The following is a 16,568-nucleotide window of genomic DNA, read 5'->3' as shown; positions in this document are numbered from 1 at the left end:
CCAATCTCGATCTGCTTATTCAGCGGCAAAATCGCCCTTTCTTGTATAAATATACCGGCTACTTTATTTTCCATGCAAAAGTCCACATCTTATTCTCACTTGTCTGAGAACAGCCTACAGTGCCCAAGAAAAAAAAATACAAACAGAATTGAAAAAGGAAAAAAGAAAAGAAGATGAACAATATGGCGAATCTATTGCTACATAAGAAATGCCCTCTGCAATTAATCTTGGATGAGCAAGTCCTGTATTTGGAAGACAGCTTGGAATCTGTCATGGTCCGCGGGGAAGTCATTGTCAGCTTTCCTAAAGATACCCACATCCAAGGTCCCATCGAACTTTTATTTGAAGGCATACAGCGATTTATTCCTTGGCCGGGTATGTGAACTGCTTTTATCGATATCAACACAGAATACTTATAATCCATCTTCTTTAGCTATCATGGTCAATCGACCATTAGGTGGTCCGCTTGAAACGAAATTGCAAACGATCGAACTGTCACTGCTACCGCCCAATAATCAAGGATATATACCAGCGGGGGTCCATCGATTCCCATTCGAATTTCCTATTCCTTCCTCTCTTCCTACCACCGTTCACATCGCCAACCGTCTATCCATCTTTTACCGACTCACAGCGTCCTTACGACGATCAGTTCATGCCGATGGTCACTGGCTCGATAAAGCACGACACACCATGAGCAAAAAGAAACTCACTGCAACAGCTGGAATACGACTACTTCGAGCCATCGAATCGGTATGCAGCCTTGCGCCTCGTTTGGCACCTCCACCAACGACGACGACGTTGCACCAGTCCATCACTACCAATCCAACGGTACCCTTGGAGTCGGAGCATCCTGAACATCCATCCAGCGATATGATTGTTTCAGATCCATGGGCACGACAGAATCGAACGTCTTACCGATTATCGCTTGACGAACAGCATGACTTGCTGGCGTTCTCAATGGCCGGTAGAACAGCCGAAAACCTCAACGTTGAATTAAATCCCAAAAAGGACCGCGGTATACGTTATCAGCTCAGTGTCGATCGTACAGCTATTGCTTTGGGTACCAGTGTGGGGGTCAGAGTCATGCTCGAGCCTACACTTCAAAAGATGAAACTGCAGTCCGTTGTTTTGGTGATTACCCAAATGTGCGAATATACCATACGAATTCCCGAAAATCATATGGTGCCTGGAAAGGCGGAAACCCGATACAACAATGAAGCGTCCAAAGTGGTACTCAAATGGGCTTACGGTTATGCCGATGATGAATCCAAGTCAGGCACACCATCACCCTCACACCGTCCTGACATCCGACCGTATCTACACCGTCGATTTGCGAATGAAACTTCTGGTCCTTATCGCACCAAGACTTCCACCAAATGGCCCGAGCAAGCACGATGGCGAACAATCGATCCAGACGAAAAGGACGCACCCGAGCAAGCAGAAGTCAACCCTCAACATACACAAGGACAGCTATTGAACCTAAAGAACATTGGACAAGATATCGAAGTAGGTGAATACTTTTCAGGTCGTTTTGTCTTGCCGATTCCTGCATGTGATCATATGCTGTATCCAAGCATTGAGCACGACGGTGCGGTGAAAATCCATCATTGGCTCAAGCTAGCTGCGGTTGTCAGGCACGGGAACGAGACGTTTGAAATATCATTGGACTCTCCAATGCGCATGTTGGACTGTCGACTTGTGAGTCCAGATGACGAACGGCAGACGATTTTACCACCACCACCGAGCTACAGTCCCAGTGAGCATACACGTGAACCGATGAGTTTCTGGGAACAAAGACAACCGATTACTCTGCAGAAGGGATGGGGGACGTGCGACCAATGTCCTTGTCAAATTAAACGTTCTTTGGCGAAAAAAAAGGAAGAAAAGGAGAACCAATGTGCTTCGCTTCAGCCGGAGCAGGGTCCACCACCCAGATACAGCGAACGATGATAATGAATGAACTGATCCTAGCTAATCGATCCGTAGATCTATTTATGCGACCCCACTCCCTCGTTTCTTGATCCTGATATTTCCTCCTTGTATGCTTTCTTCTTTTTTTTCTTCACCTAGTTTGGCTTCGTTTTCTTATTCTGTTTTTATTTGTTTATTTATTTTTCTTCCTGGTCATTTTTTGTTTTATCACATCCTTCTATTTAATGCACACATGTCTTTTTATCTAAGAATCCCTCATACTCATTCTTCCGACTATACTCAATAGATTATTCTCATCAAATAAATATTCCACTTATAATACAACCTTTAAACTTATGGTTTAGTTCTTTCCAGGCGACGAATGCCACCTGTCTCTCCTTTACACGTGCTCCTGCTTCTATTTTGACCCGTACAGTTGTCTTCACTTCGACACAGGTTTGGAGGAACGCTCCTAACGTTTTCTCCTGGTTTTCCTTTTCCCCCCTGTTGACTATAATCTAGACTTTCATCATAATCCGCCAACGTATATAAACGACCCCGGAATTCATTTAAGACTTCACTGCTTCTTCCTTTAACATTTATCGAATATGCGTTTCGCCGACCGTTGGTTTGCTTTTGTAGCAGTGATTTTATTGATTTCCCTCGTCGCAGCTTCCAAAGAAACAGGCCCGTTACGACTTGCTAAACGTGGATGCGATTTTACATGTAGTCCCGAAAATGCCGACTGTTCACAACGCTGCGATAGATCCGGTGTGCAAAAGATCCTCCTAAGTGTGTGCTATGACAACGCCTGTTACTGTGGTTATCAACCATAAGGTTGCCTGGAGCGTCTGTGTCCTCTAATATTGTGGTGTTATCCGTACAAAAAGTGTTACACTTGTCTTTTCCGTCAATTTCCTCTTGTATTAAACCGAAATTCTTCAATAAATAAAGTCTAAAAACTTCAAGTGTTTCTTGCAAGAAAATAAAAATAAAATAAAAGAATAAGGAAAGATCAAGCTTGACTGATTTTTGCAGCGGGAAAAAGTGGCTTGCGGGCAGGAATAGAAAGCCGCCGCTCAAAAAAATTTATTATGCTCTCTCGTCTCTTCTTACATTACCGAACTATGCCCAAGGTACACATTCAATGCGGGTCACCATTTCACAAAACAGTTTTTGTTAATCTCTATTTCCAGATCATTGGTACTCACAGCGGTCACTTCCACTGCGATGAAGCTTTAGCTGTATGGATGCTTAAGCAGATCCCTCAATTCAAGGATGCCAGCCTTGTCCGTAGCCGTGACCCCGCCAAACTTGCCGAATGCGATGTTGTCGTCGATGTCGGCGGTGTCTATGATCCCGAGCAGAACAAATATGACCATCACCAGGTAAGATGCGCATTTTGATGAACGCGGTCAAGCGCATCCTTTTTTCCGTTTGTTTTTGGTGGCCTAGATCTTTTTCTGATCTGATGTTCGTTTTGTTAGCGAGGTTTCCTCGAAACTTTTGACGCAGACCATAAGACCAAGTTGAGTAGTGCTGGTCTTGTGTACAAGTAAGTGTTGGTTTGTTCTCATTTTTCTCTCACCTTGAGGAAACGTTTGGCTTATGGCTGGGTTTTTTTTTTCTGTTCGTTTAGGCATTTCGGTCGTGAGTTGATTGCCACCATCTTGGGCAGCTCGGAAGACGATGCTCAGATTCAAACCGTGTTTGAAAAGACCTACAACGATTTTGTCGAATCTTTGGACGCCAACGATAACGGTATCAGCGCTTACCCCAGCAACCTCACACCCCTTTTCAAAGAAAGCCCTACAAGCTTACCTTCCCGTGTGGCCAAAAAGAATCCTGCATGGAACGAAAAATTGTCTGATCCCGAAATCGACGCCCGTTTCGTAGCCGCCTCTGATATGGCCGGTGAAGAATTGAAAGATTATATTATGTCTTTGGCCAATGCCTGGCTTCCTGCACGCAAGTTGGTCGTGGATGCCTTGGAACGACGATTTGAAATTCACCATTCGGGCCGTATGATTGCTTTGGAACAGTCTTGTCCCTGGAAGGAGCATTTGATGGAGTTGGAAAAAGAACGTGGTTTGATCGATGACAAGTCAATTTTGTATATATTATATCCCGAAAACGGCCCCGAAGGCAACTGGCGCATTCAGTGTGTGCCTACTCGCCCTGAAGGTTTTGAAAACAGAAAGAGTCTTCCCGAACCATGGAGAGGTTTCCGTGACAATGAATTGGACAAGATCGCCAACGTCGATGGCTGCATTTTCGTTCATGCCGCTGGTTTTATTGGTGGCAACAGATCTTATCAAGGCGCTCTTGATATGGCTCGTCTTGCCGTAGAAATGTAGATACATTCTCATTTGATATTTAATCTCAACATCCCATATCATTAAACACTTTCATTTTATCAATTTTCTTCAATGCACTACCTGGACCTGATTCCGCACGTCGTTTCAAACTACAAGGGAACATATTTAAATGTTAAAAAAAAAAGAGTACGAAGACGTGAACGCTTTTAAACCAATTCTGCTGCACTTACGTTAAAAACTCAATCAAGGGCGAAGGCAGCAAGTTGAACCTCCCTTCTTCAGCTCTAAAATGATTGGCTATGGAATTCATTGGGCCATTTGATTGGTTGAAATTAAATGATGACGTCATTATATTTTATTCACTATATTATTTTCAATCTCCAGAAAAAAATTGAGCAGATTTGGCCGAGTGGTCTAAGGCGATACGTTCAGGTCGTATTCACGAAAGTGGCGCGAGTTCGAATCTCGCAGTCTGCAACTTTTTACTCCCAGCCGATATTTTTGGGCCAATCAGAATCAAGCTTTTTCGGTGGATGATCTTTTCGCTATTACGTTGTATTGAGGTGTTCGTACTTCACTTGGATCTGATATAGCGGCAAGATCACCAGAGTGGAAAGCAAGAAGACTAAAGTAAAGTAAAAAAATTTTCTTTTATTGAGGGGATATTTATACGTGCATAATCGGTTTATGGTCCAAGAAAGGGTAATGGGAGACGCGTAAAAGGGTGGAGAGCTGAACGGCCAAGATACTGTATAATCTACTCCATGTTGACTGGATACCGAGGTGTCCATGACCATGAACAGCAGGACGCTCATCTCAGCTTGGGTGCAATGCGCCAGATACGTCCGTTCGTGCGTAATAGTTGATCATTGTCGGATGCGGTAATTAGTGATTTTGCTCTTGAGATTTGAGGTAATGTTCCCATAGTTGGATCTTGTAAACGGAGTAAATAGTCTGTAGCCACTCTTCGTATCATACTCGGCCTATTCCATGATCAAAGAGTGGTAGAGTTCCTCTAGGTCTTCTTCAAATACACCTCCATTGATTTTCGTAGAAGAATGATTGTACTTGGCAAGCTGCTAAGCTGATTACCATTTCACACGTTGTCCGCTTCAGCCACGACGATACATTAGTCAACAGGTCATATTTCGTGCATGCTGATTGGATGATCGTGTCCTTCATCTTGTCTGGTGCTGATGGCTCCACCAGAGTCAACAGGAGACGATCCACAATGTCTTTCCCTTCGCGAAGAAGCCTGGCATTGTTCTTTGTCACCTTGTCATCGTCGTTGTTCTCGGATGCCTCTGCTGCTCCAAGACCAGTCATTTTTGATGAATGACGGCAATGATACACGAATCGGATGTCGACCTTGAACCTAACTGCACGCCTTTGACAGGTGCCATGAGTAGTGGGGTGTGATTGGGTGGGCATTGTCTTTTTCCGCAGGACGAGTACTCTTTGGTCGTTTCAGAGACGCGAGTCGAAATATATGGACCACCATCGACGAGACAAATCGTGAGCGGAAGCTACAGTTTGTAGGAAACTTCATATTCAGTAGGACCTGTCGGATTCAACGGGTCGAGGTGCAATGGATGACGACGCAGAGAAGTGAGCAATTGATAAATGACCCAAGACCCTCAGTGATGGTAGTATTATCATCACGCTCATCGATCGCTTTGGCCAAATATGACATTGCGCCTTGCGTCTTGCCATGTTCACATAGCTTCACAACATGATCCCAGGCGTTTTTTATATATGCAAGGGAAAACAAAGTCTTCATCTTGCACCTGTCCTTGTAAAGCTTCTGCATCTGCTTACATCGGTCGGCACCAAATAAGGATGGCTCGCCAAGCGCGGCTCGAACTTTCTTGCGTTGTAGCTCAGCTTGAGTCGTGAGATTGGCAAAATCATCATCGAACAGCAATTTGACTTTGCTAAAATATACTTTGACGCGTTCACAGTAAGTTTGAAAACACGTTTGGTGAGATCGAGGCTAGAGTTTTCTGCACCAGATTTTGTGCTTTCGAACATTGAATGCCTGGGCACTGTGTCAACAAAACTCGCTCACAGACCGTGGTCACCTTGGTCCAATCGGTCAACGGTATGTTGGCAAATATGCTGCTTATACTCCACTTTTCAAATTGCTATTGAAATATTGTAAAATCCTGTGGCGGGACCGACATGGCTACGCGCGCCCATTTTTTACGAGCGCACATCATCAAGATTATCTAATTGAATAATGTCGTCAGACAGCCGCTAACGAGATACATCTAAAACCAAGTCTTCGTACCTGTCGGCTTATCCTGGACCAGCAGAGCCGTTTTGGATAATACTCGCTCTCCATAACGCAAGGTAGCCTCGGCATCGCTACATCAGCACCAATCCCGAAAGGATTTCCAGAGAACGTCGAAGGAATTCGCATACTATGCTTGTATGAACGCCACCTGTGATATTCAAAAACGGTCTTCCTTCTTGCTTCGACTATTGGCAGAGTTCTTTGCGATCTTCCTTCGTAATGGTTGAACGTAATTAAAAAAGGAACGGGAAAAATTTACTCGCGGGAAGTGATGACGAGGGATGACAAATTATGTTTCTCGCATCTGATAAAGAAGAGACCAAGAACAAAGGGATGGAGAAATAGGGACAACAGCCATACAATTGAAGTTCTTTGATTTTATTGGTCGGAAGTCTTGTGAATTCGTATTTCTTTGTTCACGCTTTTTTAGCCACTGTAAAACATCCCAACCAGTAGCCCTGTTAGGACTGCCTGCGGTGAACATCCCAGCCGTCAGGTTTGGTGGCAACAGGACTACAAGGTGACCATTGGGTTGGGGGAAGCGGTAGCACTCAGAGGTAACTGTGAGCATCAGCTCATGGTGGAGGAGACCTTTATGGATTCGGATGTTTCTTCTGTGCTACCGCGTTGCAACACGACAAAGCCATGGTAAGAGTAATAAAAAATGATGTCTTCCTAACATTCCTTTTTTTTTTTGTAAATCGAAGAGCTTGATCCAAGCTACTTGATTGTAAAGCACGTTCGCAAACAGGATCCGATGTTGGTGAGAAAAAATCATGGCATTCTTGTACCCCAAATACCCCATCTGGCGATCCGCAGATACCCTCAAGGCCTTGCTTCGATTTTGCGAAGATTTGCAAATCATCGGTCCTCCGATCAAGCAGCAGACGGAACTGTGTGGCGAAGAAGGAACTTCTACTGGCACCAATCGTTCAAGACTATCAAGGGCACCTCCTTCGTACGATTATCGAAAGCACCAACCAAAACATCGCATGCACCGCTCGGCGACGATTTCTCTAATTATCTCATTCTCGTTAACCATTTGATTTTACTGTATACGTGACATAAGTCAATAAAAGAAAAGAAGAAGCGTTTCTTTTGCCTGACATCCACTTCCATCAGCAACGAAATAAAAATAAAAAAAGGTGTCAAATGATACTGTTGCTTACCTGATTCTATAAAGTCGTTTATGGCCATTAAATGAGCTCTTCGTCTCGACATTTATCCTAACACTCTTAAGAATGGGAAACAAAACCTTTGAAGTAACAACTTTCTCGACACTTTGGCAAGCTTCCGTGATTCTTTTTGATAGGGCGCCTACTTGCATCAGTTTATGGCGCTTAACCTTACTCTTTTATCATTGCGCAGAATTGTTCATTGGATTAAGCTCAGGAGAGCAACTAGAAATGCCCGCATTCTGTATCCTCGATACTCAGTTACTTTCGTTTGTTTTATTTCATGCGTATGAATGGGTGTATGGTCCATCACTATGTAGTGTCCTTTCATATGCCAGTACTATCCATTTCATCGAGAGTGGGTTTTAAAAAAGCTAATGTAGTGGCCTGTTATAGCAGTCTTGGTTGGTTTTTTATAATTGCCAAGAAACATTACGCTCGGCAGCTTGCACGATTCAACCAAATTCATGGTGACACAACGCGACATGGTTTCCAAAATAAAAATTTCCATTTCTGGAAATGCAATGTCAATCTGATTGGCTGCGGCATTGCTTGATAGAAGCACTGGTGCAGCTGGAAAAAAATCCCAGGTAGAGCGATCGCCCAAGTAAAATTCGGACCGCTGGTCCCTTACAAAAAAAAAAGGCAGTGCAGCGTAACACAAGATTGAATGCATGTACCTCATGCTATTGGCAGGTCATTTCAAACAAGATGTAACCTTCATTGACCGTCCCAACAGCGTCTTCAATTGGAATTGGAAAAAATACAGGAAAAAGCCACACTGTAAAAAAAATAAAGTCAGTCGTCTAAGCCTGTCTTTGAGCTATTTAAGTGGGTAGTTCCTTCGGTTTTTTCTATTAATCATCTCTTGCAACGAATAAAACAAAATCATGGCGGTATCTACAGAAGTGCACCAAAATCTTCAACAACAACAGCAACAAAAGGAACCTAAGCAGAGCCACCCAGGCTTGTTCAAGATTGTTCGACAAGGTCCACCAGAGGCGTTTTCCAGCAAACTTGTCACCGAGCGACCGTTTGAAAAGGGTGCAGTGATTGTTAATCTCACAGGTCTGACACCTGGGCCGAAGCGTTACTCTTCAGTGCAGATTTCAGAGAATGATCACATTGAACTGAACAGCGATTTGCTGTACATGAATCACTCGTGCGATCCATCCGTCGATGTGGACGTGAGCGCTGAGCGCAGAGCGATCATCGCTCTCAAAGAACTAAAAGCCGGCGATGAGATGACCTTTTTCTATCCCTCCACTGAATGGGATATGGGTGAGTTCCTTTTGGCACTTTATGTCAGAAATATCTTTGCGTGGCATCTAATGACCATTTTCAATAGCGCAACCTTTTACTTGCTGGTGCGGCGCTGACAAGGTAAATAAGCTTATGTAATGAGTACATGCTTGCTATTGATGATCACTAAATATCTTATCCTCCTATTTTGTGCAGTGCATCAAAACAGTGAAAGGAGCTCGATACATCGATACCGAAATCCTTCAGCAGTTCCAATTGAGCCAACATATCAAAGACCTCACTCAGAGACGGGACGCATAATGTCCTCTCTTCCGACATTGTCAAATATAACCGTGTAATAAAAAGAAATAAAATAAGTACTGTCCTCGTTCCTGAACAATATCGGGCCCCTAAGTCTCCAAATTCACTTTTAGTTCCCATAGCTACAGTTGTGCTCCATTCACGTACTTGCTTGGTAGCGGGAAAGTCTGTGCGAGGGCCCGATCGCAGGGTTTCGGAATGGAAAAGCGCGTAGCAAAGTTCCATAACCCTCCGAATGACGATATCTTCCGATCCTCCATCATTTTTACTCGCAGATCAAAAGAAAAAATCCTGTCCTTATTAAATCGCCTATTTCACCAGCAGCCCCAAAATCTGGACAACACACATGTTATGGAGCTCATACGTTACGCTTTGTTTATTGGTCTAATGATGTAATGCTTACTTTATAAAGAATAGCTTCTGAAGCATATGCGGACTGTTTGGAGAAACCATAGAGGTGCCTGGTTTCTGTGCAACCTTGACACTAAAAACAGAGACCTCTTTACATGGCCCGTCGCACGGCAAATAAATAGCTGCAGCATACTTCTTTGCGATTGGATAAAAACTGTCCCTTTTAGTAAATGCCAACGGATATAAACTACTTAACCTGTCTAAAATTGCATCTTTTCCGGTTCGAGCTGTCACATGAATAATGCCGAAGACACCAGGCTAAGACCTCACTATATCTGCGCTGAGTGATGGTTTCAAAGACGTAAAAAAATCTGGCCTATTCAATATCGCATGGATAATCATACAAAATGCAGATACCTAGCCCTAAGGAGACATATTACTAGGCTACATCCACTGCTTCTCAACTTACGCGAGTCCTCGTAAACGGCGCAACAAGCTTAATTTTCTCCGTAACACTTTCGTTGTCGTATAACTCAGCCGACGCTTTAAACCTGCCCGGGTGTTTTTGGAATATAAGCTTAAGCGAACTAGGATATATCAAGTAAGACTAGTAAATAAAAATTGTCTGCGTGAGACCTGGTTTTTATGCTGTAAAAGACCTCCGTCGCAAGTGAGCTGGCAGTTTATATTTGTTCAGAGATGGGTCATCCTCTGTTGGGGTAGGGGAATTTGACTCTATCCAGACCAAAATGGAACTGTTCTGGGGTCAGAAAAATTGAGTCATCAAGAGCATTGATGATGACAACTTGGCCTCCGCATTTCGCCACATACCGTAAGGCGGTTTTCAGTTGCCTTTTATAGCGCACATGGCATGACCGCATCTCATCGTACATCAGTGACTTTTTTGTTGGCAATGCGGGAGCCGTCGAGCTAGTGCATCATGGCATTATATACGTTTCTTTTTGTAATAACATTTATACTTACCTGCAATGAGATATGAACCGGTCCTATGCACCAAGTTTTGTGAGTCAATGGTATGTGCACCTCACCACGAGATCCTTGTTTGTGCTCTATTAGTATCATACCATAAATCCTAATGCACCTATCAACCGTCATTGAATTGTCGGAACCATAGATAAGTGCTTGTTTATGGATTGCTTTTTAGCAGAATATTATGCATACCAGGAATTGCGTAAAGCTAAAGATACAGGGTGCTGAGATAAACTACTGATGAGATCCGAGGCCGTAAGTTTGGTAGGACACACACTAAACCTTTCACTGTAGCATGTGAGCCCTGCCTATGTGGGTTTCATTTATTCAAGAATATACATAGAAGTCTTCTCATTACACCAAGACTTTGTCCAAGGATGGCATCGATAATTTATCGACCAGTCGTTTTGAACCTTTCCATGGCTTCTGCAAGTCTGCTTTTGTATTTGTCAATTATCTCATGCTCATATTTCACCATGCGTTCAATCATTTGCTTATTCATAACGGATTCTACAAAACAGTGTAGTGCAGTAAGATTAATTTTATGTTTCTGTTTGAATAAACGGATAGCAATTTAAAACTAGCCCGTTGAATATACAAAGCAACTCACCGGGTGCATGATAATGTGGCTCTTTCTTGATTCCATCCGGCAGGGCAAGCAAAAGATCGCCTGTTAAGTTCAAACAATGAGTCTACCAATATATGATAGCCTACGTCATGTTACCGACCTGCCAATGATGGATCCGTAATGCACCTCAAAAACGCTTCAACGACCACGGACATTTTTGTCTTTATTCCTGCATCAAGAACTTCAATAAAGGGCTCCCTATTGGGACCCTCGCGTTGAACATTACGAAACATGTCAGTGTCTAAAACGATTAGTGACAATTGCTTAAACACCAACGAATGGAATGGAGTCAACCTACCGACAAATGAAGGGCACACTACAGTATAGTAGTAGTTATTAGATAATCGCTTAGCATTCTATGTTCAAGTATTCAAAAGGACGTGGACAACCTACCGGCATTTACGCGAATATTGGAAATTTTATTTACATATTCAAGAGAGCGAGTCCAACCAACGACAGCGTGTTTGCTTGCAGCATAGGCATTCAAATATCTATGGATCTGTAAGCCGATATTGTCTTCGTTGAATATCGTTAGTTACTTAATAGCTTACATTGTCGGCGCCAATCCAGCCACTGACGCCGTGTTTACAATCACACCGCCTCCATATTTGGCCATATGCAATAGAGCAACCTTATTACCTTCAAGCCTTTGATTACGCCTCGCACACGAATGTGGCTATTGTGACTAACTTACCTTTGATGACTCCGCCTACATTCACTTCGTAGATAGCCATCTCGAGTTTATCTGACCAGTCGAATAAGTATCATCAATATGTACATACAGTATTAACAAACTCGAGTTTTGATCTTCTTTTTTTTTTTATTACCATCTAATGGTGCAAACAATGTATCGTAGTTCTGGTTAGTTCCAGCATTCATAATAGCAATCTTATGATGAATATAAGTAAGTTGCACATTCGAAACAGCCGGTTATATAGCTTACATCGACAGAGCCAAACTCATTTTCGGCCACTTCAAATAGCTGTATCAAATCTCGGTACTTTGTCACATCTGCATGTTGATAAATAGCAATCTTGTTCCCATGGTTTCCGTAGCGCGTGTTGATGGTTTCCGTCGTCGTTTCACCAATTGTATCGATAACATCGCCTATCACTACTTTGGCACCCCGTTCAGCCAAAGCCTCAGCAACTGCCTTGCCAATGCCACGACTCGCACCAGTTATCACCGCAACCTTCCCAGCGATAGAGAGTTTAGATGATTCTTTTTTACGAAGAAATTTTGCTAAAAAGGAATACGACATCATATTTGAATTGGGACAGCTGATTTTTTTCGAGTTCCATAGAGCATTATATAGCCATGAACTCAAATTTTCATGCAAGCAATGGGTGATCAATGATACTGATGAAGACTCAATATGGTGAAAATATTTGCTTCCCTTGCAGACTAATTGGCATTGCACTTGGAAAGCTCAGAATCCTGCAGCTAACTGCAATATCATACATCGTGCATAGATGAATGGGGCTCAAGATCAGTTATCAATTGCATTTATGAATCCCAATGTTCTATGAGCCGTGTTTGTCATTATCACAGCATGATCGCAAATACTCTCGTAAGTAATGAATCACAGCTTTTGAAAGGTAAAGTAGCTACTAATTTACCGAGTATTTGCTACCTAAAATTGCACTCCAGGATGTGCATAATATAACATGAACCCGCGTGCAATTGATAGGGCATATGTGATCTCATGCATACACAGCTCGTGTCATGTTGTTAGACTTCCGTGTTACTGCCATCACGTATCATTCGATACAGTTGCATTCAGAGAAAATATTCTGCCATATATTTTAGCATCTGGCGCACCGCCTGCGACACTTTTTATGATCGCGTCACGCCTACGAAAAAGCTATGATAGCGTTTGATAGCGTAGCGATATATTCGAAGGAAGCTACGATTATGAGGAGGAAACCCTTTTTAATCCTGCATGCTTTATCATCTGCTTTGGAACACATGCTTTGTAGATCCCAGATTTCTCGCGTTACAGTAAACAGTTTTGTCAACATGCAACATCTTCTCAAAAGGAGCTCAAAAGCGATTGATCCATAAAGAATGTATTAAGATTTAAAGCCGTTTTACAATCGCAGGGCAGTAAAGGGGTTTTGTCGCATGGACGCAATATTATACCGAGGCTGATCAAAATTACTTTAATCGATACAATAACTGAGAAATGGCTTGGTTTCATTTTCACTTCGGGAAGAAAAATAAAAGTACGCTATCGACCGGTCGCTTTGAATCTTTTTACTGCCTCTGCAAGCTCGGCTTTGTCTTTGGCCTTTAACTCGCGCTCATATTTCACCCTGCGTTCTTCCATTTGTTTATTTGTCAAGGATTCTACGAAGCAACACATGCGATGGTCAGCTCATACATCTCCTTTCTGTTAATCGAGGAACGCTCGAAGCCTATGATGCACAGTTTTAAAAGACCTACCGGGTGGACGATAAGGTGGTTGTTTCTTGACGCCATCCGGCAGAGCAAGCAAAAGATCACCTATTATGGTAAACCTTGAGTTTTCCGTATGTGATTCTCTACGTTGTACTTCTGACCTGCTAATGATGGGTCCGTAATGCATCTCAGAAATGCTTCAACGACTACAGGCATTGGGGTTTTTGGTGCTACCTCGGCGACGTCAGCGTAGGGCTCCCGATTTGGGCCCTCGCGTGGAACATTAAGCATGTCAGTATCTATAAGAGTTAACCACTTGCTTACAGTATCAAAAGATAGATCCCTCTTACCGACAAACCCAGGACACACTAGAGTAACAGTTATTGTAGACTTCGTTAGTCACTGCTCATGTATTGGAACAAAAGCGACAACCCACCTGCGTTCACACGAATACCGGCAAATTTATTTACAAACGCAAGAGAGCGAGTCCAACCGACAACAGCATGTTTACATGCAGCGTATGCATTCAAGTATCTATGGATACGTCAGCCGATATCATATTCTTCAATTGTTCTATATGAAAAGCGTACATATCCGGCATCAATCCAGCCATAGACGCTGTGTTTACAATCACACCACCGTGTTCGGCCATATGCAACATGGCAACCTTATTCCCTTTGCACCTTGTGATTAAGCCTTCTATGCATACGTAGCTTTTTGTGTTTAATATACCTTTGACGACTCCGCCTACATCTACTTCGTAGATGGCCATTTCGAGTTCATCTGGCGAGTCAAACAATAATATAAGTGTGTATTACAAAATCGATTTTTCACACTTTTTTTTTATACCATCCAACGGTGTGAATAATGCATTCATGTTCTTGGTGGTGCCGGCATTTAGTATAGCAATCTAATCATAAATCGTTGAGTAAATCGCACAATTGTGATAATGACTTCAGCTCACATCAACAGAACCAAACTCCTTTTCAGCCACTGCAAATAGTTGTATTAAATCCCGATATTTGGACACATCCGTATGCTGGTAAACGGCAACCTTGTGCTTATGGCTTCCATAGCGCTTATTGATGTTCTCCGTCGTCGTTTGACCAACAGTATCAAGAACATCGCCTATCACCACTTTGGCACCCCGTTCAGCCAAAGCCTCAGCAACTGCCTTGCCAATGCCACGACTCGCACCAGTTATCACCGCAACCTTTCCAGCGATAGGGTACTTGGATGTTTTCTTTTTACGAAAAAAATTCATGAACGAAGAATTGAACACCATATTTAAATTTGTAGCACGCTTTTTTTTATATTCTGGATGCATAAAGCATTATATAGTTATGGACTCGGATTTATGTAAGCGATGGCATGACCAATGATATTGCCGAAGACTCAATGTGATGACAGCGACGCGCGCTTTATTGCAGGCTGACCAGTAGTGCAAGTGACCTAGAAGCCAGAATTGTACACTTGACTTTCTGGTATCGCACTTCTGTGTGCAAATGGGTGAGGCTTATTGTACATTATCCATGTTACACTTTGCAAGACCTTATAAAGCCGACTTTTAACATTCTTGCTGTTTCAGACTCTCATCAGTAATGACATACCATTTTTGAGAGTGAAGATGGCCAAAACATCCACTGGCGTTAGCTACCTGATACTTTCTCGGAATTCCGAAAGTATATACAGTATGTCATCCGGTGCGCTATGATAAGATCAATGTATTTTGGTGCATGACATTCCATGTCTTTTTTTTTTTTTGATGCTTATATCATTATAATCGACCATGACTGGATATAGATCGCAACCGAAGAAAGCATTTTCTGACAGGCCGTTCAAAATTTGGTTCTGCTGTCCCGCAGCTCAACCAAAGGATGAGTGTCCTGTGATTAGCGGACCCTTCCGGCATATATTGTTTACAATGTCTACTGAGTTAAAGATATTTTGCTTACCAAGGTCAATTTATTCTCTCAATAGCGCTGCTAATGTCGGCTACATCCTCACACGCCGAGTTGCTATATTGTTTGCTGATCGCACATACGATCATACTATGTGGACAAAAGGAGGAAAAGGAAACCAGATTTGGCTTCGCAGTGATGAGTTGGAAAGAGCTTTGACTCCGAGGATAAAATGCTTTGATGTGCCTGCTTATCACCCTTCATCGAAATACAGACACAATTTCGTCAACATGCCAATGTATCTTAAAAAACATTCAAATATCCTAATCCATATTTGCGTTCACAAATACCGGCAAACTGATCTACAAGTACATTTGAGCCAGACCAGTCAACGACAGCGTAGCCACTTCAAAGCTGTATGAAATTTCGGCATTTTATCACATCCGCGTATTGATAAATAGCAACCTTGTTCTCATGATTCCCATAGGACTTATCGGCATATGCATATTCCACTGTAGTCCTCTCAACAGTGTCAGGAGTACCGCGTTTAGCCAAAGGCCTCGTCAGCAGTTGCCATGACAATGCCACGACTCGCACCAGATTACCACTGCAACCTTCCCAGCGAAAGAGTTTTGGATGATCTTTTTTTCGGAGAAAGTAAACCAAGAGTAGCCCATTATAATACAGTTTGGAGAGCCTTTACTTCTTTTTCTCATGAAATCATAAGCTACAAACTTGGTTTCATGTGAGCAATGTATGATTAATGATGCACTAAGCTACATCGACCCTATTATTAACACGATTGGTTGACGTTATCTAAGAATTTTATGTCTTGTCACGGCGAAATGTCGGATATGACTCGGTGAAATTATTAGGCTGGCCTGCCTTCACTTTGCGAGTGGTGAAATCATTTACTAGTGAGCTGAGGGCAGTATTCAAAAACGTTCTTCTTCAAAGACCTTGCACTTCACAGTCATAAAGACTAATGGCCTGAGTCTCATTTCATTTGTTCTGGAATTACCACTTTGAGGTCAG

General features: G+C 42.7%; 9 protein-coding genes and 1 non-coding gene across 10 annotated transcripts; 6 read left to right on the top strand and 4 right to left on the bottom strand.

The window, feature by feature from the left end:
* The first annotated feature begins 5 nt into the window (after positions 1-5).
* Positions 6-2,264, top strand: BYT42DRAFT_599294 (uncharacterized protein). Its single transcript, XM_051570978.1, has 2 exons — positions 6-375; positions 434-2,264. The coding sequence occupies exons 1-2, from the start codon at positions 174-176 to the stop codon at positions 1,948-1,950; spliced, it is 1,719 nt and encodes a 572-aa protein (XP_051421431.1). The 5' UTR covers positions 6-173; the 3' UTR covers positions 1,951-2,264.
* BYT42DRAFT_575327 (uncharacterized protein) lies at positions 2,219-2,927 on the top strand. Its single transcript, XM_051568957.1, has one exon. The coding sequence runs from the start codon at positions 2,520-2,522 to the stop codon at positions 2,745-2,747; it is 228 nt and encodes a 75-aa protein (XP_051421430.1). The 5' UTR covers positions 2,219-2,519; the 3' UTR covers positions 2,748-2,927.
* A 25-nt stretch (positions 2,928-2,952) lies between these two features.
* On the top strand, positions 2,953-4,341 carry BYT42DRAFT_575324 (metal-dependent protein hydrolase). Its single transcript, XM_051568956.1, has 4 exons — positions 2,953-3,047; positions 3,108-3,299; positions 3,399-3,466; positions 3,551-4,341. Exons 1-4 carry the CDS (start codon positions 3,006-3,008, stop codon positions 4,266-4,268), a joined length of 1,020 nt encoding a protein of 339 aa, XP_051421429.1. The 5' UTR covers positions 2,953-3,005; the 3' UTR covers positions 4,269-4,341.
* Positions 4,342-4,624: 283 nt separating this feature from the next.
* On the top strand, positions 4,625-4,706 carry BYT42DRAFT_t107. The gene has a single exon. It is a non-coding gene; the product is annotated as a tRNA-Leu (tRNA).
* A 389-nt stretch (positions 4,707-5,095) lies between these two features.
* On the bottom strand, positions 5,096-5,555 carry BYT42DRAFT_615348 (uncharacterized protein; the record flags this gene model as incomplete). The annotated part of the gene is made up of 2 exons (XM_051571951.1): positions 5,096-5,212; positions 5,322-5,555. The coding sequence occupies 2 exons, from the start codon at positions 5,553-5,555 to the stop codon at positions 5,096-5,098; spliced, it is 351 nt and encodes a 116-aa protein (XP_051421428.1).
* A 2,135-nt stretch (positions 5,556-7,690) lies between these two features.
* BYT42DRAFT_499511 (uncharacterized protein) lies at positions 7,691-7,879 on the bottom strand (the record flags this gene model as incomplete). The annotated part of the gene is made up of 1 exon (XM_051564645.1): positions 7,691-7,879. A coding segment is annotated over one exon (189 nt), but the record flags the coding sequence as incomplete, so codon positions are not given.
* Positions 7,880-8,512: 633 nt separating this feature from the next.
* BYT42DRAFT_575320 (uncharacterized protein) lies at positions 8,513-9,352 on the top strand. The gene is made up of 3 exons (XM_051568955.1): positions 8,513-8,981; positions 9,049-9,083; positions 9,159-9,352. The coding sequence occupies exons 1-3, from the start codon at positions 8,591-8,593 to the stop codon at positions 9,261-9,263; spliced, it is 531 nt and encodes a 176-aa protein (XP_051421426.1). The 5' UTR covers positions 8,513-8,590; the 3' UTR covers positions 9,264-9,352.
* Positions 9,353-9,620: 268 nt separating this feature from the next.
* On the top strand, positions 9,621-10,468 carry BYT42DRAFT_575319 (uncharacterized protein). The gene is made up of 2 exons (XM_051568954.1): positions 9,621-10,374; positions 10,446-10,468. Exon 1 carries the CDS (start codon positions 9,693-9,695, stop codon positions 9,858-9,860), a length of 168 nt encoding a protein of 55 aa, XP_051421425.1. The 5' UTR covers positions 9,621-9,692; the 3' UTR covers positions 9,861-10,374; positions 10,446-10,468.
* Positions 10,469-11,407: 939 nt separating this feature from the next.
* Positions 11,408-12,496, bottom strand: BYT42DRAFT_606148 (uncharacterized protein; the record flags this gene model as incomplete). The annotated part of the gene is made up of 6 exons (XM_051571140.1): positions 11,408-11,430; positions 11,660-11,723; positions 11,784-11,871; positions 11,927-11,977; positions 12,060-12,120; positions 12,176-12,496. The coding sequence occupies 6 exons, from the start codon at positions 12,494-12,496 to the stop codon at positions 11,416-11,418; spliced, it is 600 nt and encodes a 199-aa protein (XP_051421424.1). The 3' UTR covers positions 11,408-11,415.
* Positions 12,497-13,305: 809 nt separating this feature from the next.
* On the bottom strand, positions 13,306-14,922 carry BYT42DRAFT_606147 (uncharacterized protein). Its single transcript, XM_051571139.1, has 9 exons — positions 14,597-14,922; positions 14,482-14,542; positions 14,365-14,415; positions 14,223-14,307; positions 14,069-14,166; positions 13,983-14,000; positions 13,794-13,931; positions 13,678-13,737; positions 13,306-13,581 (listed from the first exon to the last, which is right to left on the bottom strand). The coding sequence occupies exons 1-9, from the start codon at positions 14,915-14,917 to the stop codon at positions 13,463-13,465; spliced, it is 951 nt and encodes a 316-aa protein (XP_051421423.1). The 5' UTR covers positions 14,918-14,922; the 3' UTR covers positions 13,306-13,462.
* Positions 14,923-16,568: the final 1,646 nt, after the last annotated feature.

This window comes from Radiomyces spectabilis (assembly GCF_025331425.1).
Source record: "Radiomyces spectabilis strain NRRL 2753 chromosome Unknown BYT42scaffold_9, whole genome shotgun sequence".
Lineage (NCBI taxonomy): Eukaryota > Fungi > Mucoromycota > Mucoromycetes > Mucorales > Radiomycetaceae > Radiomyces > Radiomyces spectabilis.
Note: the sequence above shows the minus strand (reverse complement) of the source record. Positions and strands in the feature narration are given on the sequence as shown.

Coding starts and splice junctions, on each gene's coding strand:
- BYT42DRAFT_599294 (XM_051570978.1), top strand. CDS start 174: ATGAACAATATGGCGAATCTATTGCTACATAAGAAATGCCCTCTGCAA. Junction 376..433: donor GCGATTTATTCCTTGGCCGG/GTATGTGAACTG, acceptor CATCTTCTTTAG/CTATCATGGTCAATCGACCA.
- BYT42DRAFT_575327 (XM_051568957.1), top strand. CDS start 2,520: ATGCGTTTCGCCGACCGTTGGTTTGCTTTTGTAGCAGTGATTTTATTG.
- BYT42DRAFT_575324 (XM_051568956.1), top strand. CDS start 3,006: ATGCTCTCTCGTCTCTTCTTACATTACCGAACTATGCCCAAG. Junction 3,048..3,107: donor ATTACCGAACTATGCCCAAG/GTACACATTCAA, acceptor CTCTATTTCCAG/ATCATTGGTACTCACAGCGG. Junction 3,467..3,550: donor AGTGCTGGTCTTGTGTACAA/GTAAGTGTTGGT, acceptor CTGTTCGTTTAG/GCATTTCGGTCGTGAGTTGA.
- BYT42DRAFT_575320 (XM_051568955.1), top strand. CDS start 8,591: ATGGCGGTATCTACAGAAGTGCACCAAAATCTTCAACAACAACAGCAA. Junction 8,982..9,048: donor CTCCACTGAATGGGATATGG/GTGAGTTCCTTT, acceptor CATTTTCAATAG/CGCAACCTTTTACTTGCTGG. Junction 9,084..9,158: donor GCTGGTGCGGCGCTGACAAG/GTAAATAAGCTT, acceptor TATTTTGTGCAG/TGCATCAAAACAGTGAAAGG.
- BYT42DRAFT_575319 (XM_051568954.1), top strand. CDS start 9,693: ATGCGGACTGTTTGGAGAAACCATAGAGGTGCCTGGTTTCTGTGCAAC.
- BYT42DRAFT_606147 (XM_051571139.1), bottom strand. CDS start 14,917: ATGGTGTTCAATTCTTCGTTCATGAATTTTTTTCGTAAAAAGAAAACA. Junction 14,167..14,222: donor GCTGGATTGATGCCGGATAT/GTACGCTTTTCA, acceptor ACGTATCCATAG/ATACTTGAATGCATACGCTG. Junction 13,582..13,677: donor ACCACCTTATCGTCCACCCG/GTAGGTCTTTTA, acceptor GTTGCTTCGTAG/AATCCTTGACAAATAAACAA.